The sequence below is a fragment of the Entelurus aequoreus genome, linkage group LG01 (genome assembly GCF_033978785.1).
Source record: "Entelurus aequoreus isolate RoL-2023_Sb linkage group LG01, RoL_Eaeq_v1.1, whole genome shotgun sequence".
Classification (NCBI taxonomy): Eukaryota; Metazoa; Chordata; class Actinopteri; order Syngnathiformes; family Syngnathidae; genus Entelurus; species Entelurus aequoreus.
The window spans coordinates 56,449,738-56,475,265 of NC_084731.1; the positions used below are offsets into that span (position 1 = coordinate 56,449,738).

Consider the following 25,528-nt stretch of genomic DNA (forward strand, 5'->3'; position numbering starts at 1 on the left):
GTGCCATCCAGCCTTCCGCACTGGAAGTCTTGGCTGCTGATCGCCACACCTGGCGCAACTGCAGTCACGCCGGCATTGCTCATCTCCAGGAGCAGACCACTGAGAGTAGAAAACAACAACATATACAGCGACATCAGCGCGCTGCAGGGGCCCCCCTCTCAAGCGTGGACTACATCTGCCCCACATGTGGCAAACCATGCGGGTCGCGCATTGGCCTGCACAGCCACATGCAATGGCATATACGAAACCCCCCTCAATAACCCATTACTGGAGCAACGTCATCATCGTAATCGATGGACAGCCATAAGCAAGCAAGCAATACATAGTCAATGTGTATGTGTATATAAGTATGTATGTATACATCATAAATATATATGTATATATGTAGTCGATACATATATATATACTGTATGTATATATATATATAAATATATATATATATATATATATATATATATATATATATATATATATATATATATAGCCGGCTTTTGGCTCCCAGCCAAACTTGTTTAGCCCAATGCGGCCCCCCATTCAAGAAGTTTGGACACCCCTGGTTTAGAGACAACCTCTTGTCTTGGCTGTGATCCTCAGAAGCGACCCACAGCTGTGGTTAAACCACTACATTTATATTTACTTATGCACGGCAGGGGGGGTGCTAGCAGCATTTGGCGAGGTTAATTGACAATTAAAAGAGAGGCGGACCCTTTCTAAAAGCAGACTTTACCTCGGGCTCACAGCTGAAGGCATAAAACTGAGTAGGTTGGCACTGCAGCCGTGTGTTTAGATGAGACGACAGCGAACCACCCAGGAGTTAAAGAGTGTACTCGAACAGAGTGAGTGAGCACTGCAAGTTCACCTCTTTTGCTGCTTGCTTGCCAGCCTGTTGTTGTTGCTGTTGTTGTTGTTGCTGTTGTTGTTGTTGTTGTTGCTGTTGTTGTTGCTGCTGCTGTTGAGTCAGAAGCTGCAGATGCAACTGCTCCTGCTGCTTCTTGTAGTACTCCTGTAACTGCAGACAGGGAATAAAACACGTTATTGTTGTGCTGGCTTGTGGTCAAGTAGACTATTAAAGAGCTTTTAACGTTGCTGGGTAATTACCGTCAATTCTAGACTATAAGCCGCAAATCTTTTTCTAGATTTTTTTTATAAAACAGAGCGGCCAATTTATGTTTTTTTGCTAATGCCCATAATGTTTTGTGTCCAATAGTTTGATTAAACCCAAGCAGAGGACTGAAAAGGTGTGTTATTGTTTGTGCTACGGCGCCATCTTTTGGACGAGTTTGCTCACGACACAATTTGAAAATGAACTTTCTGTTTAAATGCCGTTGTCATGTCTGTTCATGTTTTTGTTTTGACCATGTGTTTGTTTTTTGGACTCTTTTTAGTTCCTGGTTGCACTTCCTTGTTTGTTTGTTTCCATAGCAAACCATTAGTTTCACCTGGTTCACATCCTCATGTCACGCACCTGTCTCACGTTTTCACTAATCATGTCACCAGTATTTAAGGCCATTGTTGCCAGGCAGTCGGCCTGGCGACATCACTCTGTTCACCTCTGCACACGTCATGCCTTGTCAAGTAAGTTTTTTCTACTCATGCCACAGTTAGCGACTTTTGTTCATGTACTTAGTTTTTTGCCCACGCGCAAGTTTTTGTTTCATAGTCAAGTTTGTATCTCCGCCTTGTGCGCGCCTTTAGTTTGTTCTTTTTGTTATAGTAAAAAATAAATATGTCCTTACCTTCAAGCCATGTCCACTCCAACTTTTATTGCATCTCGGAAAAACAAACCCGCCATAGTCCAAATCATGACAGAATGTCGCCAGCACAAGAACGTTTTTCCGCAAAAAAGTTGGACGACGAAGCGTGGGAAATCCTGCGCGCTATGGAAGCGGAAACGCTGCGCTTTTCCCCCAGGGAGCGCAGGGGGATTATGTGGGGGCCCGGAGGCAAGCTGGTGCCGATCGGCGTGTCGCTCCTGTCCCGGAAACGTCGCCAAGGAAAGACTTCCGCGAGTGGACAGGATGCACCACTCCTGCGGGCTCCTCCCCCTCCGGGCGGAAATAGAAGACAGCCAGCCTGGCAGCTCAAGGAGCACGCCACAGACCTGGAGATTTTTTTTCCAAATTCTTTATCCTGTCAATCCAAGCCACCCAAATTCCATGCCCCGCCCCCCAGGACTCAAGCCACGCCCAAGTCACAAATTATTTTTTCACCCACAAAAGCCCAGGTGGGGGGGAAAGAAATACTTTTTGGACAGTTTGGAGGGGAGGATTCTGCCCCCCTCCTGACCACCCTCCACCCACCCAAAGAAACGATTCCAGACCGCAGGGCGCGCGTCTGGTATCCGCTCCTTGAGGGGGGGGCTAGGGCTGGTAATTGTTCAGGTGGGGTGGCTCAGCATCGTCACGCCAAGCCACAGCCTCCAGCACGACCACCACCACCAGTCTTTCGGCGTGCTAAGCCGCAACCCCCGGTCCGGCCACCACCACCAGTTTTTCGGCGAGCCAAGCCGCAACCCCCAGCTAGGCCACCTCTACCTGCACGCCAAGCTCCAGTGCTGCCAGTAGTAGCAGCACCACGCCAAGCTCAGCTACCTACTCCATGCCAAGTGCCGCCAGTCGCAGCGCCACGCCGCCAAGTGCCGCCAGTCGCAGCGCCACGCCGCCAAGTGCCGCCAGTCACAGCGCCACGCCGCCAAGTGCCACCAGTCACAGCGTCACGCCGCCAAGTGCCGCCAGTCGTAGCGCCACGCCGCCAAGTGCTCGAAAGTTTTCTTCATTCATCACTCCAAGCAAGATTTGTAAGTTTTGCAATATAACTAAAACAATTCTTACTTACTAAACCGTCCCAAGTGTGATGTCTGTAGGAGTGTTTTCATGTATTTTTCTACGTGCTATCGTAATGTAATCAAGCTAGCGTTGTTAGCATTAGCTAATATGCTAACCGGTTTACGTGTGTCTGTGTTAGTATTACTAACTTACAATGGCATTATTTTTAAGTTGTTTCAGTTTCAAAAATTCCTCAGTAAATTCATGAAAACGTCACCGTGGAGTTTTTGAGTCTGTTTAGCTGATTGGAGAGCTAGCTTGTGCAACTAGTGGGTCCATGACGATGACTTATGTTTTGTTTTTGATCAGCCGTTTTACTGCCGTGTTACAGACACCGTTTGGAAACAATTACGGTATGTAAATAAACATTCACAAGATATTTCGGTGTAAATAATGCGATTTATAATGTTTATATGTTTCGCACTGTAAGGCGATTATAAAGTGCTATAAAGAGGCCAAATTATGATTTTTTTCCTCTACATATAAACACTTCCTTGTGGTCTACATAACATGTAATGGTGGTTATTTGGTCAAAATGTTGCATGGATTGTTTTACAAACCATCTTCAAGCCGCTTTCTGACCCTCTGACGGTAGTTTTTAGTGCTTCCATAGCGAGTCTGCTAAAAGTTACAACTGTATGCTACTTTGCATTACAAATGGCAACAGCGGAGGATGAATGCACCACAAAAAAAGGATAGAGAAAAAAAATGATTTTATTGACTACGGCGCAGACTACAATGGCGGACGCTTGCAATTTTACAGCCTGCAGGTACCAATAGGTAGTAAAAGTTGGTTTTGCACAATATTGTGAAACAAAATGCCAGATAATATGTCTCCTAATACACACACCATAATAATACCGTATGTTGAAGCACACTATGTCTGACTACGGTAGCCGTGGTGCTCCGACAATCCATCAAGCGGTTCGGCTTCGTAGCTTATAAAAGTTGTACTAAAATATTTTCACAGATTTTTGAGCGCCGTGTGTAATGTTCTATATTCTCAATGAAACATCAACATTCTGGTGTTGCTTGCTTACGGGTACTTGCTAGTGTCATTTATTGAACAGGCGTCAGCCTGCGATCGATACATATCTCTTATGTGTGACTGCCATCTACTGGTCACACTTATCAGTACACCATGTACCAAATAAATGTGCTTTGAGGTCAGAAAGCACAACCAGAATTAATACATACACAAGGCACACCGGGTTATAAGGCGCACTGTCCATTTTTGAGAAAATGAAAGGATGTTAAGTGCGCCTTATAGTCTGAAAAATACGGTAAGTATATGAACGCTATGGCTTAGGACCAAACAGATCAGAATATGACCATAAATATGGAAGGAATAAAAAAAAGACATAATGGTGGCAGATGTTATTCTTGACATACAGTACACCCGGAGGATCTCTACCACAGCGCGGGACCACATCCCTCAGAGGGAATCACACACAGATAGTTATTATCTACACCACTTATTCATGAGATCACTGCAGGGGGCTGGAGTCCATCCCAGCTGACACTGGTTGAGAGACACCAGTATGGCTGCTCAAGCCCTGCACTTGAGCTGCCAATATTCCACTGTACTATTTCTGTACATGCAGCCCAAACAACTAAACCAACATGTTTAATATTCACAAATTGTTGTGGATTAATAAAATTCAATCTTAATCTGGATTAAGCATGTTTTGTTTTGCATGAGCAAATACAGTCAAGAATAAAAGGAATATACTAACTGTGTATGCATTTATAAGAAACATGAATACATACCCAAGAATCATTTTGTGTCAGTTAAGTGTTATTTTAAGTGAAAAGAAAGTGAACATATTACTTTATGTCGGTTGACTGTTCCGCCATGTTTTTTTGTGCTCAAATTTCCCATGTTGACTTGTTTGTGTCTGCAGCCCGTCACTGCCGGACCAACTGCCCATTTGCACGTGCAAATTGTAACACCACTCGGACAAACCTTGCCAGAAACTATTTAGAGATTTTAAGTCATTCTGCACTGCAGCCGGATTAATTGCGTTAAAATTGTTTTCATCTGATTAATATTGATGATGGATTAACCCGCATAACCAGCAATAGATGATACATGTCTATTACCTGACCGCTCCTATGTTAGCTACCTCTCTTTGTTTATAATGTATATTTTCTGCTGGATCTACTCTCTATTTTATGCTGCCTTTTTTTTTTTTTGCTGCAGCTGTTACATATACTGTAATATTGTACATGGTAATTGGGATTTGTTATATATTGTACATATTATATAAAAACATAACATAATATAATAATATAATATATCAGTATATGTTATATACTGTATATATAATATGTAAATATTACACATGTTATATTTTATATTGCTACTATGGTACATTTTTAGTCTACTTTATACCTTCTGTTGTTGCCCTCTTTTTGTGCCCTTGTGTGCATTATACTTTCCATCCTTTGTTACTGAGCTACTGTATGGAACAATTTCCCTTGTGGATCAATAAAGTTTGTCTAAGTTTACGTCTAATACATTTTTCGTACCTATAAAAAATGCAAAGAGGCTTACAAATTTGTCCTTACCTAATCACTTACTTAAAAAACACATATTTGTATGTATATTTGATCCTTGCATAACGAAATACTCAGTCTTAAAGAACTTAGTTCAATTGGATAATGAAACAGAAAAAGAAAATATCAGTCATTCACAATCTTTCTCTCGGACTTACAGGAAGAACGTACAGAGAGCATGGAGGCTCGCCGGGGAAAAGTGCCACAAGTAACAAAAATTAGGCGGCAAAAAATATGGTTACAAAGCCAAATGTCCCAGATGGGCAATATGAGCCCATCAACACGGACGAACGAGCGGGAATGCCGTGATCACGAGATGGCAAAAAACAAAAAGGAACGTCCGACCTAGTTTTTCTAACTGGGGAAAGAAATGCACTGTAGGATGTTCAATATTTATCAAAGTTAAAATTTTGCTTACAGGAATGAGTCCATTCCGTTTTTTTGTTTGTTTATTTATTTAGTACAACAATGTTATTTACTTTCCAATGCTAAACAGTTGCACAGTAGTGATAAATAAAAGTTTGTATACTTTTAAATAGTTACTTGCATTATTATTATTATATATTATGATTACATAACATTATAAACACTGTATAGTTACTATTGGTTATTTATTTCGTTTAAGAGCAGGATGTAGACAAAAGCTCTGAGTTTGTCCCCATAAAGACAAATATTTTTAAAAATAAGTTATTACATATTTGTCTAATGTGTGGCAGTCTTATTTTCCAAGTTGTATGCATTTTATTTTATAAAATATAAAAATTGCAAACCAAATCACAATTTTGGGGGGAAAAATGGCAAATCAGGCCCTAATATGTGACATTATTCTGCTATTATTGACATTCATTTTTCCATTTAAATCCTTTGATCATTGTCTAACGCTGGCAAGAAGCCCTTAAAAACGCTTCCAGTCAATTACAAGCCTGACACACTTTGAGACAATTAATTAATCGTCACGCCCACTCGTCATTTCATGTTGCCAATTAACCTGAGGCCTAGCAACAGCTGTCGCCGCCATGCTAGCCGCAAACTCTTTATCTGCTTGATTGTGTTTGCGCTTCTGGGATTTATTGGCAAATCATGTCGCAATCTGTTAGCGGAGGTGGGTAGAGTGCATAAACATTACGTCAGAATAATAGGACTCAGGTAAAAGTAGTCAGCAAAATAATTACTTGAGTAAGAGTAAGCATTGCGTGAAAATACATTTTAATGGTTCTTGTGGTCTCTCAATGGTGTGTGTAAAATGTAATAAACATATACAATTCACTTCAGCATGTTTTCTCTATTTGAAAGTGGAATTCCTGTAGGCTGAAATGTGAACATTTCTATTGACACAGATGACAGCACAATATATAATTATTCTTTTTTTACTAGTTTAAAAGTAAGCATTTAAGATTTGTTTTTGTTGCCTTGTCTGACGTCATGTCACTTTTTACAGTCGGTACGTTTCTATGTACTAAATTAGTCTGATTTGTCAAATAATTCAGTTTCTTCTATTTTTCCCACCTATCCTATTTCCTTGAGTAGCCGCAGGGGCGTTAATTTATTTAAAACCTCCTGTCACTCCTGCGTTTACCGGAAACCGGCGGGATGGCCGTGCATGCGGTAATTATTTTAAAACCTCTTCTCACTCCGGCGTTTACCAAAAGGAATCCATAAAATTTAGGCGTGCGCTTTGAGTGTGATGTAAGCATACCATCATGAAAAGCACATTTAATTAAAAAAAACGTTATTATGGTCTTACCTGTACTTATAAATGGAGTCCATTTGCAGCTCCTTCTGACCAAAAGCATTGATAACTTGTTTATAGAAGTCTTCATTATTTTCTTTTTTCAGTTTTAAAAGTCTCTCTGTCTCGATGGAGATATTCCTTTAATTATTACCTCCTGCTTCGATTGAAAGTCCAGTTTAGAAAACTGTTTTATTTTAGATACCGGTATGTAATCCTCCTTAAAAGGAAGAAAAAAAAATCTCTTGCTGCGTGTGTTCACTTCTTCTGCAGTACCGGAAGTCGCAAGAAGGATCACTAGCACGGCAGCGCCCTCTACCACCAGGAGGCGGGAGTCATTTAATGACTTATACAGTATTTCACACACGCAGCTACGGTATATTAATAAAACATAGCTGCTTACTGTTCTCTTTAGCATACTGTACCGGTATTCAATAGCTTGGACCTTAAATCCTACTGAATAGCTCTTTATCTTTTTTCCTTTGTGCGATTGTAAACTACTGAAAGCAGCTTCCTCCATTTTGAAAATGAGGACAGATGCGTCACTCGTGACGTAACGAATTTGACCCGGTGGAAGTTCGAGCCATATGCTAAATATTTTGCGAAACGAGTTTGACCCGGTGAAAATTATAGAAATGCGATAATAAAATTAATATTTTGCGAAACGAATTTGATCCGGCTTCAATAATAAACCGGCGATAAGGCCAAGCATGCGTTAATTATTTTGAGAAACGAGTTTGACCCGGCAGTAATTCTAGACGTGCGAATACTATATTCCCTGCGCCGATTCAAGGAAATACGGTATATGTGAAGTTCTATTTTCCATGCTCTTATCTTTAATGTGACTGTTGGCCATACGCAGAGTGCCTCTAGTACAATAGTGGGCGATTGTGGTCATTTCAGCTTGGTTAGCTATGTGGAAATGTAAATACAGCAGAAGAAGAGAATGCTACATGCTAATAAGCTAACGCTTGTAACTTTCAAGCTCCGATCTAACAGATAAGTACAACTTTCCACTGCTTTTTGATGTTGTTGGTAATGTGTTAATGTGTTTAATTGACACTTGTGGTTATTAGGATCATCAGTGACATTCAAAAATATTGTTTTTTTAGTCAACTGTTTTAGGGGAGCCAATGCAGCGACTTTAAAACTGGTGTAATGTGCGCCTACTAAACTACTCTGATAAGTACTATTTATCCAAAAAGTTACTTAAGGAAGTCTAACGGAATAAAAGTAGCGTGTTACTATTGGAAACATTCACCAGTTCTAAACGCAAACAACCAGGCACCACAATCGGAATGTTGGCCATATGCAGTGTGCCTCTAGTACATGGGTGTCGAACTCTGGCCCGTGGGCCAAAATTGGCCCTTGAGGCGATATCAAATTAACACTAGAGCTGGCCCACCGATTATATACAGCGGCGGTGCCGTGGTAACACCGCATTCACCGCTAATTCTCATACTTGTCAACCCTCCTGGGAGACTCCCAAATTTCAGTGCCCCTCCCGAAAATCGTCGCGTCCGCTTTTCAACCGGTCCAACAAATGCTGGCCCAGTCACATAATATGTGCGGCTTCTGCACGCACACACAAGTGAATGCAACGCATACTTGATCAACAGTGATACAGGTTACACTGAGGGTAGCCGTATAAACAACTTTAACACTGTTAGAAATATACGCCACACTGTGAACCCACACCAAACAAGAATGACAAACATATTTCGGGAGAACATCCGCACCGTAACACAACATAAACACAACAGAACAAATACCCAGAACCCTTTGGAGCACAGGGGGGGGTTTGGTGGTAGCGGGGGTGTATATTGCAGCCCGTAAGAGTTAGGGCTGCAAGGTGTTCTGGGTATTTGTTCTGTTGTGTTTATGTTGTGTTACGGTGCGGATGTTCTCCCGAAATGTGTTTGTCATTCTTGTTTGGTGTGGATTCACAGTGTGGCGTATATTTCTAACAGTGTTAAAGTTGTTTATACGGTCACCCTCAATGTAACCTGTATCGCTGTTGATCAAGTATGCATGGCATTCACGTGTGTCTGCGTACAGAAACCGCACATATCTTGTGACTGGGCCGGCACGTTGTTAGAATGGATGAAAAGCGGACGTGACAACAGCTCGTAGAGGACGTTAAAGGCAGTGCCTTTAAGGCACGCCCCCAAGACTGTGGTCCGGGTGGACTACGAGATATAATGACTGATGAACACCTTCGTTCGATAATGAAGGTTGCCTCAGCTCAAAGCCTGAGCCCCGACATTACTGAACTAGCATCCAAGAAAAACGCACATATCTTGTGACTGGGCCGGCACGTTGTTAGAATGGATGAAAAGCGGACGTGACGACAGCTCGTAGAGGACATTAAAGGCAGTGCCTTTAAGGCACGCCCCCAAGACTGTGGTCCGGGTGGACTACGAGATATAATGACTGATGAACACCTTCGTTCGATAATGAAGGTTGCCTCAGCTCAAAGCCTGAGCCCCGACATTAATGAACTAGCATCCAAGAAAAGATGCCAAGTATCTGGCTTGGGCACATCAGATTAGATCAGTGTGTTGCAAACTGAGCAGTTTAAAGTCCTGAATGGTTGGTTTATTCATTGTTATTTTATTTTCAAATGTATTAGCCTGTGGAACAAGTTAATGTTGATATTTACCTCAGAAGGCTGCAAATAGAAAAGAGGCATTCCATTTTTATTTAAATTGTATTTGATATGCCATTGATATTTTTTAATTATTATTATTATTATTATTATTTGAAACTCGATTTTGCATGTCACTATAAAGTTATATAAGCCTTGCTTGTTCAATATTCAATGCAAAACTTGTTTGGGTCCCTATTAAAAGGTTAATTTGTTCAACCTTGGCAAAATTTGTTCAGTTTTAAATTTTGTCCCACTCTGTATTTGAGTTTGACACCCCTGCTCTAGTACAATAGGGGGCGATTGTGGTCATTTCAGCTAGTTAGCTATGTGGAAATGTAAATATAGTACAAAAAGAGAATGCTTATGCTAATAAGCTAACTCTTGTAAATTTCACATTCCGATCTAACAGATAAGTACTTTCCACTGCTTTTTGATGTTGTTGGTAATGTTTTAATGTGTTTAAATGACACTTGTGGTTATAAGGATCATCAGAGACATTCAATAAGATGGTTTTTTTAGTCAACTGTTTTAGGGGAGCCAATGCAGCAACTTTAAAACTGGTGTAGGGTGCGCCTACTAAACTACTCTGACAAGTACAATTTATCCAAAAAGTCTCTAAAGGAAGTGTATTGGAAACATTCACCAGTTCTAAAAACAAACACCCAGGCACCACAATCTGAATGTTGGCCATACGCAGTGTGCTTCTAGTACATTGAGAGAATAATAGTAGTAATATTAATGATTAAGATAGAAAACTACACAATAAAATAATATAAACATAAGATTTTAAGATGATCAGTAAAAAGCCTGATTAAACAGTGTCTCATTAGCCGTTTGAAAAAAAAAAAATTCAACACTCTGCGGTCTCAAGGCTCTCTGGCAGGCTGTGCCACAGGTGAGGGCCATAGTGGCTAAATGCAGCCTCACCGTGGGTTTTTGTTCTGGTATTTGGTAAATCTAAAAGGTTGGTGTCAAAAGACCTCAGAGGCAGGTCAGATAGATAAGAAGGCGCAAGGCCATTAAGACATTTAAAAAGTAATAACATAACTTTAAAGTACTTTAAAACTGGTGTGATGTGCGCCTACTAAACTACTATGACAAGTACAATTTATCCAAAAAGTTACTTAAGGAAGTGTAACGGAGTAGCGTGTTACTATTGGAAACATTCAACAGTTCTAAATACAAACACCCAGGCACCTCAATCTGAATGTTGGCCATACGCAGTGTTCCTCTAGTACATTGAGAGAATAATAGTAGTAATATTAATATTCAAGATAGAAAACAACACAATAAAATAATTAAAAAACATACGATTTTAAGATGATCAGTAAAAAGCCTGATTAAAAAGTGTGTCTTTAGCCATTTAAAAAAAAAAAAATCAACACTCTCTGCAGTCCTGAGGCTCCCTGGCAGGCTGTGCCACAGGTGTAGTCCAAAGTGGCTAAATGCCGCCTCACCGTGGGTCTTTGTTCTGGTATTTGGTGAATCTAAAAGGTCAGTGCCAGAGGACCTCAGGAGCAGGTCAGATAGATAAGAAGGTGCAAGGCCATTAAGACATTTAAAAAGTAATAACATAACTTTAATGTGGACAAGGAGGCAATGCAGCAAATTTAAAACTGGTGTAATATGCGCCTACTAAACTACTCGTACATGTACAATTTATCCAAAAAGTTACTTAAGGAAGTGTAACGGAGTAAAAGTAGCGTGTTACTATTGGAAACATTCACCACTTCTAAACACAAACACCCGGGCACCACAATTTGAATCAGTTCATTTCGCTCCGTTAAGATCACAATCTAACACCAGACGGGCGCAAAAGCCAGGCCGGGAATGTGCGGCCGCAGAGCGCGTGCACCTGTGTGCGCACGTGAGGCGGCGATCCTCCCGAGAGCGGCGCCCACATGCAGTTTGTCTTTGTTTCATGCTGCATCAAATGTTCAAAGAGGCTCCTCGGGAAGAGAAGGACTTCACGGAGCAGCAGTTGCTGCAGTCTCTCAAGCGTCTGACCCCGGAGCAGACACAAGTCCAACATCCCAACGCTTCTTTCCACTTTCTATGCCCCCTTTTACTCTTGCATGATTTACTTTGCATTTCAACAATGATGCGCCGTCTTATCGCTCTCTCGTTTTAATGGTAGCCTCAGTCCTTTTCCCGCTTCTCTTCCTTCCCCATCTGCCTTTTCCTTGCTTTTTATTGTTCCTGAGGCGGGGTTAATGTCTCTTTTTCTGCCTCACTAGTCCCGATCCCCCTCCTCGTCAAATGCATATGCAAGGCTGGCGAGGTGAGGGAATAATTAAGTGATAATTAAGGTCTCTTAATGATTTGATTCAGTGGCTCTATGCATTATGGGTAAGGAAGTGAGGCGCTCACCTCTTCAGCCTATTACCATGACCTTGGCTTGGTGACGCAACCAGGAAAGAAAGGCGGAGCAGTTGTAGTGTAAGGAAAGGTTGGAGGAAACTTAAAGGTTAACACAGGCACGCACACGCACTCCACGTGGCAGCGGGCCGTAAACCTTCCTTTCAGTCTCTACAATCGGGTATCGCCATGGGGATATGAAATTTAATGCTCGGCTGAGTGATATGTTGGCTGGTTGTCTCCTTCTGCGCGTGTTTAAAAAGTGCCTGCCTTGCAGATACGGACGACCAGCAAGCCCATACTGCGAGAGACGCGTTAGAATCGAGCAGTTTTAACAATCCAAGTATTCTTTTTTCTTCTTTTTTTTTTTTAGAGAAGAAGAGGCGGTTCTCGGCTGTGTTCATAAAAGGTGAGAGGCGTGATGTCGACGTGTCGCATACGAGATGCGAGCATCTAAAGAAGTAAATGCTTCTGCTTATCCAAAAGTAGCGTCCTGGCCATTGTTCCCTCTAAGTTTTCATGTTTGTAAACAAACGCAAATAACTTCCCGAGCATTGAGTGGCGCACATTTGAGCAACATCAGACTGCTTTGGAAATAATTTCTACCCCTTTCAATTATCGCATTTAGTTCCCATTAAAACATTCACGTGTTGCACAATGAGATGTAATCATGGCATCATGTGTAAATTCCTGTAACTTTCTGACTGTAAAATATATCCTTTCATTAGCATTTATTTAATATATCAACAGCATTTCATGATTAATATTTATAAATTAAGACTCTTAATAAATGACACTAGAATAAGCACACATTTGATTGGTAAGTCATATTGTAACGACCTGGAATTAGACATTATACAGCAAATGCTTTTGCTTATCCAAAAAAGTGTCCTGGCCAATGTTCTCTCTAATTTTTCATGTTTCTGAGCAAATGCAAAAAAACTTCCCGAGCATGAGTGGAGCACGTGTGAGCAACATCAGACTGCTTCGGAAATAATTTGTACCCCTTTCAGATATCACATTAAGTTCCCATTAAAACATTCACATGTTGCACAATGAGATGTAAGCATGGGATCATGTGTAAATTCCTGTAACTTTCTGACTGTAAAATATATACTTTTATTAGCATTTCTTTAATATAACAACAGCATTTCATGATTAATATTTATAAATGAAGATTCTTAATAAATGACAGTCGAATAAGCACACATTTGAATGGTAAATCATAGTGTAACGACCTGAAATTACACATTATACAGCAAATGCTTTTGCTTATCCAAAAGTAGCGTCCTGGCCAATGTTCCCTCTAATTTTTCATGTTTGTAGTGAGCAAACACAAACAACTTCCCAAGCTTTGAGTGGCGCACATGTGAGCAACATCAGACTGCTTTGGAAATCATTTGTACCCCTTTCAGATATCATATTAAGTTCCCATTAAAAAATTCACATGTTGCACAATGAGATGTAAGCATGGGATCATGTGTACATTCCTGTAACTTTCTGTCTGTAAAATATATATTTCTTTATTAGTATTTCTTTAATATAATAACAGCATTTCATGATTAATATTTATAAATTAAGATTCTAAATGAAACAGTCAAATAAGCACACATTTGAATGGTAAATCATATTGTAACGACCTGGAATTACACATTATACAGCAAATGCTTTTGCTTATCCAAAAGTAGCGTCCTGGCCAATGTTCCCTCTAATTTTTCGTGTTTGAGAGCAAACACAAAAAACTTCCTGAACATTGAGTGGAGCACATGTGAGCAACATCAGACTGCTTTGGAAATAATTTCTACCCCTTTCAGATATCACATTTAGTTCCCATTAAAACATTCACATGTTGCACAATGAGATGTAAGCATGGGATTATGTGTACATTCCTGTAACTTTCTGTCTGTAAACTATATCCTTTTATTAGTATTTATTATAATAACAGCATTTCATGATTAATATTTATAAATTAAGACTCTTAATAAATGACAGTCCAATAAGCACACATTTGAATGGTAAATCATAGTGTAACGACCTGGATTTACACATTATGTGTGGTGTTGGAGTTGTCCGACTTTTTGTGTGGCTGTAAACGCATCACAGGCTAAGTGCCTGTGTTTGTACGGCAGAAAACGACCAGTTTTGCTAGATAGACAATTTTTACCAATGTTTTGGTCATGTGTTTATGGCTGATAATAAAGAGTTTTGCTCAATAAAGTGATCGATAGAATTCATGTCCTCCTTAAAGCGTCTCGACAGACGTTACAATAATTGAACTTCCTGGATAAACTGTATATTTTAATATAGTTTTATGGTACGGCAGTTAACTTCTATTTACACTTGTATGACTAAGAACGGTTACAGATTGACTGCACAGTTTAAAAAAATGTTGTGTTGCTTTTTGTGACAAACGCTGACAAATTGCAAAACACGGGTGTGTGTCGGAATATGTGACATGTCTTTTGTAGATGAATCGTGTTTATTTGCTTGTCGGGCTGTCGGCATGGCAACCCACTCATCACCCGGAGCCCTCCTGAAACGTGCGGATGCTAAAAGTCCGATTGGTGCACGTGTGTGCTTACAGGTGGGCTGAGGCACGGTTCCCTAGAAACCCTTCGAAAGGGGAAGAACTTTAATAACCTGTTTGAATGATTGGAAACGGTTGCCTCGGTGTACCTTTGATAATGTCAGAGTTTTACATGAAGGAGATGCAGGCACACCCTGCCTGTGTCAACAAACACATCTGAACTTGTCGTGAGAGCAGGTTCAGCCAGACCGTATATGTATATATGTATATCTATATATATACGTACAGTATATATGTATGTGTATATGTATATATGTATATACATGTATGAATATTTATATATGTGTATATATACTGTATATGTACGTGTATATGTGTATATATACTGTATATGTATGTGTATGTATGTGTATACGTATGTATGTGCATATATATATATATACATACAATATATATGTATGTGTATATGTATATATGTGTATATGTGTATATATACTGTATATGTATATGTATGTATGTGTATACACATATATATATATATATATATATATATATATATATATATATATATATATATATATATATATATATATATATATACTGTATATGTATATATATACTGTATATGTATATATGTGTGTATATGTATGTATATGTATATGTACAGTATATGTGTATGTATGTGCATATGTATATATACTGTATATGTATATATGTATGTTTATATATATATATATATATATATATATATATATATATATATATATATATATATATATATATATATATATATATATATATATATATATATATATATATATATATATGTGTATATGTATATGTATGTATGTGCATATGTATGTGTAGGCGAGTGTGTTTCACCTGCGATAGCATGAGAGCCTGCTGTTGCTGCAGCAGAGCCTGGAGCTGAGGGGGTGACAGGATCTGTTGCATCTGCTGTGGAGTGATCATCTGTGGGCTCATCATAGCCATGGATACAGGCACCTGCACGCAACACAAAAATACATGTATTTAGTTTCGAAAATTGTAGCTCAGTGAGCGCATGAATCATCCCCAACATGGCCGTGACTACAAATGTATGTTCAACTTAAAACAGTTTCAACAGATGTTGATAATTTGGGGACTTCACGACAAAGTAGGTTTGATCTCAGCATTTTTTCCAGGTGCCCCAAAGTTACGATTAATACACGCAGGGAAATATAATAAATACATTGAAAAAATGTAAAAAGATAATATATGTGTCGCCAAAAACACAAAGCTGAGATGCTGGCTGTATGTATGTATGTATAAATATACATTAAAAAAAAAAATAAAATAAAATAAATATATATATACATATATTCATATGTATATATATATATATATATATATATATATATATATATATATATATATATATATATATATATATATATATATACATATGTATACATATATACATATGTATACATATATTCATATGTATATACATATTCTTCGTTCGTCACGCCAAGCAACGTTTGTAAGTTTTACAATATAACTAAAACAATTCATACTTACTAAACCGTCCCATGTGTGATGTCTGTAGGAGTGTGTTCATGCACATTTGTATGTGATATTGTAATGTAATCAAGCTAGCGTCGGTAGCATGAGCGAATATGCTAACAGGTTTACGAGTGTCTGTGTTAGTAATATTAACTTACAATGGCATTTGTTTGGTAATGTTTCAGTTTCACAAAATCCTCAGTAAATTCACCAAAACGTCAACGGGGAGTCTGTTTAACTGATTGGAGAGCTAGCTTCCACAGCCAGTGGGTCCATGACGATGACTTGTGGTTTGTTTGATCAGCCATTTTACTGCCGTGTTGCAGACAGCGTTTGGAGACAATTAAGGTATGTAAATAAACATTTACACAATATTTCTGTGTAAAACAACTCATTTATATCTGTGGCTAATATATGTTAAAAAAAAAAAAAAAAAAGTTCTAAAATATTAACGCTCTATAGTTCGAAAAATACGGTAACCAATACTCCGAATTGGACATAAAATATAGATTTTATTACAAGATAGCTGTGTATTGTGTTTGACTGCCATTAAGGAGATCAAATAATTCAGACAATCTCGCTGTTAAAAAAAACAAATCACATCTGCTTCCATTAACACACGATTACCACATCTTCTAAATTCTCTTCCCACATATTCAGCGGTGGCTCAGGAGAGATATTGCGTAACAACAACAACATAACAGGCTGTCACCAGGAGATGACTATCGCATCAAAAGCCGGCAAAGATGCAACAAAGATGGGGGAATGTGCGCCGAGATAAGACTAATCTGATCACAAACAATCATCGTTCAGAAAGACTGCGTGAGTGTAACAAAACAAGCTTCACATAGACAATAAATAGACAAATGATTGCACTTAATAAGAATAAAGTGCATTTAGTGCGAAGACAGCGAGTGTCCCAGAGTGGATATATTGTCTCTGCTCACAGGCTGAGGGATGACTGGCTGTTTCTTCACCGCCGACACGTCAATAAACTACAATGCCTTCAAATCATCCTGCCTGTTAAGGAGTGATGGCCTTTTTATAGAGAAAATACAAGCAGGACTTATCACCTCACAAACTGGCCGTTTATCTACCTTCCCTTGCTGTGGAAGTAGTTGTCGCCAGTGTGGTCAAACTGTGTGTGTGTGTGTGCGTGCGTGTGGGCGTGGGTGCGTGTGTGCGTGCGTGTGTGTGCGCTCATCACCCACAGACAAGGACAATATTGGACCGGTATAGTGTATTTAGGTAAATGCGTATGTAAGCGCGAATGGTTGTATTTTTCCAGACTATGAGCCGCCACTTAATTTTCCCCACGCTTTGAGCCCAGCAGCTTATAAAACTGTGCGGCTAATTTATGGATTTTTTTCCGCTAACGGCCATATAGTTTTGTATTCGCTTCTATGTTAGCTACCTCTCTTCGTTTATAATGTATATGTTCTGCTGGATCTACTTTCTATTTTATGCTGCTCTTTTGTTTTTTGCTGCAGCTGTTACATATACTGTAATATTGTACATGGTAATTTGGGATTCATTATATATTGTATATATTATATATAAATATAATATGATAATATAATTATCAGTATATATTATATACTGTATATATGATATGTAAATATTACATATATGTTATATTTTATATTGCTACTACGGTACATTTTATTTTATACCCTTATTATCCTTTACATCCTTACCCTTTCCATCATTTGTAACTGAGCTACTGTGTGGAACAATTTCCCTTTTGGATCAATAAAGTTTGTCTAAGTCTAAGTTTTCATATCACAGAGACACTGATGAGGTGTGTTATTGTTTGTGTTATGGCGCCATCTTTTGGATAAATTTATCACCGCCGGTGCTGCCGGTTAAAAACGCACTCCCCCGTTTCGTGCCTTGAACCGGAAGTATCGCCGTACATAGCGTTTCTGCTCGAAATGATTCTTCATTCATCGCTCCAAGCCACATTTGTAAGTTTTACAATATAACTAAAACTATTCATACTTACTAAACCCATATACCATTTAATAACAGATTAAATGGTAAATGGGTTATAATTGTATAGCGCTTTTCTACCTTCCAGGTACTCAAAGCGCTTTGACAATATTTCCACATTCACACACACATTCACAAGGCCCTAACCACGACCCATAAGGAGCAAGGGTGACAAGGATGGCGGAAGCCGGGGATCGAACCAGCAAACCTCAGGTTGCTGGCACGGCTGCTCTACCAACCGACAACTTGTAGATTGTCCTAACATAAGAGTGGGGCCAATAGTTTATAAACAAACAAAAAAAGGAAATACTCCAAAAAGGTGTGTTATTGTTTGTGCTGTGGCGCCATCTTGTGAATGAGTTTGCTCGCTGCAGATGCTGCAGCCTCCTTCCATTTAGTGCTTTCAACAGTAAGTAGAGTGCAGTTCAGTGTTGCAGCCGTCCATACCGTTCTACTCGTATGGATTTTTCATCCATCACTCCAAGCAACGTTTATAAGTTTTACAATACAACTAAAACAATTATTACTTACTAATCCGTCCCATGTGTGATGTCTGTAGGTACTGTATATGCATATGCATATCTGTACGTGCCATTGTAATGTAATCTAGCAGTGTTAGCATTAGCTAATATCCTAACACATTTAGGATTATTAGTTAGTATTATTAACTTACAACAATATTAGTTTTGTATTGTTTCAGTTTCTCAAATTCCTCAGTAAATACACCAAAACGTCAACGTGGAGTTATTGAGTCTGTTTAGCTGATTGGAGAGCTAGCTTGCGCAGCTAGTGGGTCCATGACGATGACTTCTGTTTTGTTTGATCAGCCGTTTTACTGCCGTGTTACAGACACTGTTTGGAAACAATTAAGGTATGCAGATAAACATTTACAAAATATTTGTGTGTAAAACAACTCATTTATATCTGTGGCTTATAGTCCAGTGCGGCTAATATATGTAAAAACTAATTCTTTCCTCAAATTTAGTGGGTGTGGCTCATATACGCTCTATAGTTTGGAAAATACGGTAACCAATACTCAGAATTAGACATAAAATACAGATTGTATTACAAGATAGAACAACAGTTGTGTATTGTGACGACATGACGATGACTTCTGTTTTATTTGATTAGCAGTTTTACTGCCGTGTTACAGACACCGTTTGGAGACATTTATGGTACGTAAATAAACATTTAAAACATGTTCCGCACTGGTGTATATATCCGGTGCAGCTTATATATGTAAAAACTTCGTTTTGTCCCAAAATTTGGTGGGTGCGGCTTAAATACCGGTGCACCGGAACATACGGCATATGTCCCCTGGCGAGTGAGTCAGCTGGGGTAGGCTCCAGCTCACCTGTGACCCTGAATGAATGGATGCTATTTCACCTCCAGTCTTTTGACTCCTAGACTTTCAATTCCAAACCGGACCACCCTGACTTGAGCTCGTAGAGCCGAGCGCATCGAGTGGCGGCATCATGGCAGGCGGGAGCGTTAAACAAGGTGGAAAGCGACGATGGCCGCCGCCGCCTGGCGCCATGCCAACCTGCCCCCTCCGCCGAGGCCCTGTCATCCCGCGGCGCCAAATGAAAAGCAGTAATTAATTGCTCCTGTGCATCCCATTCTTCCCAGCTGACAACCCCGAACATTCTATTTCACACACACGGCCGTTGACATTTTCAAGTCAGAGGCGTAATAATTACAGCACCTTTCCACGTGTCGGCTAATGCCCTGCGTGTGTGTGCGCGAGCTGATATATGGAACTTCGCGTACGTGTGTGTGTGAGTACAGACGTACACAAGCCTGCGTGACAGCATGAATGCTGAGTCGTTAAGGTTTGATGCCGTTAATTGCCCCTATAATCTAATATCACAAAGCGTGATGATTACGGGCCACGCCATGCCACCGCCATACGACACTGCCAGGCGGAGAGCGGCGACACAAAACAAAAGCGTCACCATTAACGATTTGACGGGCCGGGACAAAAGCGCCTCACAATGCGGAATTATATTTTCATTCGGCTTTGTCTCTCCGCCGTGAATGATTTCTCCCCTTTCATCGGGAGGTGAATAGAGGAGGCTGAAAAGCTGGGCGATTTGAAGTCAGCCATTTATTAAATGCATTTAAAACATTTTATTTTTTGTATTTTTTTTTCTCCCGCTTTTTTCAGGTTGCGTGTTCATTTAAAAGAGAGATTAGCGGCAGACAGGTGGGGCTAGGGGTGACGGGGGTGAGAAAGGAGGAAATCATTCATTGCCGAATGAAGAAATGTCTCAGAAAGATGAGGAACAATATTTATCCGAACTTTACACTGCAGGTTTTTGGAGGGAAAAAAACCTAATAGTGATGCTTTTCTTCAAAAATTTTGTATTTTATACATAAAAATGCATACAACTGGGAAAAAACTAATATAACTCAGGGGCCGCATGCATGAATACAAGTAAAATCATGGCATGATAACTTAAAAATAAGACTACAAAACCTTCAGATTGTTTTCTTTGTTTTACTTTGGCCCAAACTAGAACAAATACATTCTGAAAATCTACATATAATCCTCTTGACAAAACACTTCAAGTTAGTTGAAATTTTGGAGGGAAAAAAAATGGCGCATTTTTTAAACCACCATGAAGAACACAACAAACTTAGACTTTGTCTCGGTGAATCTACAAAGTAGTTAAACTGTAAGTCACAGCCCATCTAGGATTGGACATAAAACTAAATATAGCATAAATAAAAACTCTTCTATGACCTCATTTGCCATTTCCACTGTTCACTTTCTTTAAATGTGCGGAGAATAGAGTCATTTCCACAGAACTATATTCATGTGCAGTGGGTGACGGAGGTGAGAAAGGAGGAAATCATTCATTCGAATGAAGAAATGTCTCAGAAAGATTAGGAACAATATTTATCCGAACTTTACACTTTAGGTTTTTGTACAAAAAAAACCTAATAGTGATTTTTCTCTACAAAAATTGTATATTTTATACATAAAAATGCATAAAAACGGGAAAATAACGAGTGAAGGGTGTCAAACTCATTTTAACTCAGGGAATACGGGTAAAATCATGGCATGATAACTTAAAAATACAACTACGACAACTTCAGATTGTTTTCTTTGTTTTACTTCGGCCCAAAACAGAACAAGCACATTCTGAAAATGTAAATATCGCAAAACACTTCAAACTCGTTGAAAATTCTGGGGAAAAAAATTGGTGCATTTTTAAAACCATTACAATATTTATAGATTTTTTTTTTACGTTTAGGGGACCCGAAAGGCTCTTAGTTATAACATTTAAAAAAAAAGGCCATATATTATTATTTTATTCAACACTTAAATCTTGTTATATCATTGAATACAAATAAAAGCTAGCTTTATGAACTTAGACTTTGTGTCAGTGTATCTACAAAGTAGTTAAACTGTAAGTCACAGCCCATCTAGGATGGGCCATAAAACAAAATAAACCATAAATAAAAACTCTTCTATGACCTCATTTGTCATTTCAACTGTTCACTTTCTTCAAATTTGCAGAGAAGACAATCATTTCCACAGAACTATATTAATGTGTAGTGGGTGACGGAGGTAGGAAAGGAGGAAATCATTCATTCGAATGAAGAAATGTCTCAGAAATATGAGGAACAATATTCATCCGAACTTTACACTGCAGGTTTTTTGAGGAAAAAAAAACCTAATAGTCATTCTTCTCTTCAAAAATGTTATATTTTATACATAGAAATGCATAAAACTGGGAAAATAACGAGTGAAGGGTGATTTAACTCATTTTAACTCAGGGAATACGGGTAAAATCACAGCATGATAACTTAAAAATACAACCACGACAACTTCAGATTGTTTTCTTTGTTTTACTTCGGCCCAACACAGAACAAGGACATTCTGAAAATGTACAAATAATCCTCTTGACAAAACACTTCAAACTTGTTGAAAATTCTGAGGGAAAAAAATGGTGCATTTTTAAAACCACCAAGAAGAACACAATGAACTCTGTGTATCTAAAAAGTAGTCAAACTGTAAGTCACAGCCCATCTACGATTGGACATAAAACAAAATAATGCATAAATAAAAACTCTTCTATGACCTCATTTGTCATTTCCACTGTTCACTTTCTGTAAATGTGCAGAGAAGACAATCATTTCCACAGAACTATATTCATGTGCAGTGTCTCATGCAGCATTTGAAGTGTTTATTTTACTCCTGATTGTTTAACGTTGGGTCGAGGGGGAGGAGTCTCAGCCCCGCTTTACCCTGTACCTCTTGCTTGGTATACTTGCTCATCTCGGTACAAACTATTTGCTTGCCTAACAGAATTACTATTGCGACATCCAATGGACAACAATTTTGGAGTTGTCCTTATTTTTAGATGATCATGCCATGATAGAATAGGAATATGTTTTCCTCCATGCTAAAATGATTTTGACACCCCTGTTTTAAAGTGTCATTTTTTTTCTCAGTTGGAAAAACGAGGTCGGACGCTGTCTTTTTTGTCATCACGCGATCGCGACATTCTCGCTCGTTCGTCCGCGTTGATGGGCGTATATTGCCCATCCGATTTGAAGCTGAAACATTACCACAACGGAACATTTGGCTTTGGAACCCTTTTGTTACTTTGCGGCATTTCTCAAACTATTTGCTTGCCTAACAGAATTGGTATTGCGTCATCCAGTGGACAACAATTTTGAAGTTGTCTTTATATTTAAATTATCGTGCCATGATTTTACCAGTCCCTCCCGCGTAGGAATAGGTTTCCTTCCATGCTAAAATGAGTTTGAGACCGCTGTTTTAAAGTGTATGTTGGAAAAACGAGGTCGGACGTTGTCTTTTTTGTTGTTGCCGTCACATGATCGCAACATTCTCGCTTGTCCGTCCACGTTGATGGGCATATATTGCCTCTCCGACATTACCACAACAGAACATTTGGCTTTGGAACCATTTTGTTACTTTGCCGCACTTCTCATTAGCGAGGGGGGAGGCTCTCTTTCGTGCTTCCTGTGTGTGTAAAGCCGGCGCCCCGTCCACCGACACAAAAATTGTGAATGTCTGAAAAGAGGGCTCACAGCGTACAGTTAATTCAGAGGTGTCGACGTCGTTTTCACTGAGGGCCACATCGCAGTTATGTTTGGCCCCAGAAGGCCGCTTCTAACAGTGAATACTATTATTACACAATTGTTTTATGCATTTTATTAGTCGATTTTTTAAAAACTAAAATCTCCAAAAAATACGGTAAAATGCAATAATTTCACCTCAAAATTTAGTGTATTTTACTTTAAATGGAAAAACAGTACTGCTGTTTTTATGGTAAAAAAAAAGGCAGATCAGTTGCCAGAATTTTACTGTAAAATGTACTTTTTTTTTTTACTGTAAATAAAATAAACTGCAATTTTACAGTAATATTTTGGCCCCTGAGCTGCCAGTTTGTTTTTGGGTTTTATTACTGCAAAAAAAACAAGTGAAGATTTTTCGGTGTATTACTGTAAACGCCAAAACGGCACCACAGTTTATTACAGTAAAAAAAAAAAGTACTGTTTTTTCCATTTAGAGAAAAATGCTGTAAAAACCACAGTAAATTTCACAATTTTACCATGAAATCTATTGCTACTTTTACATTGCACAATTTGATGGATAACTTGCTTTGAGATCATTATTATTAGTATTTATTTCTATTCACAAAATGGTTTGAATGTTTGATAATATATTTTTGCATAATTAGACAATTTTTAAGTTAACATAATTTGCGATTACATGGAGTACATATATTTTTTTTCTCCCAAAATATAAATAAATAATACATTTAGTAGGAAAAGTTCCAGTACTTTATTGATACATATTATTTCCATGCTTTCGAGGGCCAAATAAAATTAAGTGCATGAGTTTGACACCTGTGAGTTAATTCTTCGCTCAGGTGCTGAGAAGGATGCGCAGAGTGAGACCTCTTACTCAAACTCAATAACAAAAATAACCTCAGACCCTGGTGGTTATTTACTAAGTAAAACCTCGATGTCGATGAATCGTGCTGACCCACTTCAGGTTTCCACCCTTTCTACGTGCCAGCGAAAGCAGATGTATAGTTTCTCCTGAAGCGGTTTTCCGCCCTAACCTATGACGTTTCCCGTTTCATTATCATGCAGGAATCAGTCATACGTGCACACGGCCGAGGGCTCGGTGCTTGACAGAGGTCAACCCCAGCCGTGGAGAACCAGAGCTGGTGGAGAGGCGGGGGGATGCAGGGATGGGAGGAGAACAGATGCGGGAGACAGCCCTGTCGTTGAGGAGTAATTAGAGGGGTTGTTTGAAGAGGGAGTTTAACTGATTAACAAAGGAAGAGAGGGAGCGCCAGAAAGATGGGAAATAGACGGAGAAAGGCATGGAGTCTCCAGAGGGGCGAGCAGAGACGGCGGCGGGGGGATGGAGCTTGCATTTCAATGAGGGCTCCATCCCTCTCTCCTCCTCTCCCTTGATGACTTTTCATTTTAACAAGGAGTGGAAGGAAAAACCCCACTTTCCATTTCAGATGATGGCGAGGAAGGCTGTCTGATATTAAACAAGTGGCTCCCTCGGAGGGGGAATTGGCCCGGCGGCGTGTTGATACAGAGCCCCGCCGGTGGAAGGAGTGCATGGTGTCGGACAGAGCGGTGAACTTTGCATACCTTCTTCACCTTTCATCTCATCCAGACAAGCAAAACAAGAACTCTGTGCTGTCTGCATCAAATTCTACACACATATATTAGAACTGTCAAACATAGCAAGTTAACTCATGTGATTAATCACAGAAAACACTGCTTTATTCACAAATATAAGCAGATTAATCACACATTTTAGTTTTTTTAGTCTTTTGCCTGCAGCTGCACGGTTAGTGATCAGGTCAATGCATGCAAAGATGAGTGAGGAGACTCCGACTTGTGTGCTCTGCGACACATCGCACTTTCAAATACACCCTGACTGGACTTAAGATTAAATTGTAGCACATTTTGAGCAAATAAATGACGTGCATTCTGGTAAAACATTTGTCCCTGTATGACATTCTGAACATAATATTGCATGACTGTCCAAATATTGAGCTCTTTTTTTAAAGTTTTTTTTTAAAATCATAATTAATACAGATTCAAAAGTGTGATTAATTATATATATATATATATATATATATATATATATATATATATATATATATATATATATATATATATATATATATATATATATATATATATATATATATATGTATATATATATGTATATATGTATATATGTATATATAATATTTGGCATGAATAGATAATATTAAAGTTTAAAATATGTGCATTTGTTGGTCAAAATGCATGAACGAATGCATTTA

The 25,528-nt window shown here is 38.9% G+C and overlaps 1 protein-coding gene across 2 annotated transcripts in view; it reads right to left on the minus strand.

Moving 5' to 3' along the window:
* Window positions 1–25,528, minus strand: part of foxp4 (forkhead box P4) — a 235,381-nt gene that overhangs the window by 59,565 nt on the left and 150,288 nt on the right. For both annotated transcript variants that reach the window (XM_062054800.1, XM_062054792.1), the window contains exons 4-5: window positions 15,531–15,653; window positions 860–1,009 (exon numbers count right to left, since the gene is read on the minus strand). In XM_062054800.1, the coding sequence (XP_061910784.1) occupies window positions 860–1,009; window positions 15,531–15,653 (273 nt within the window). The remainder of the gene's footprint in view (window positions 1–859; window positions 1,010–15,530; window positions 15,654–25,528) is intronic.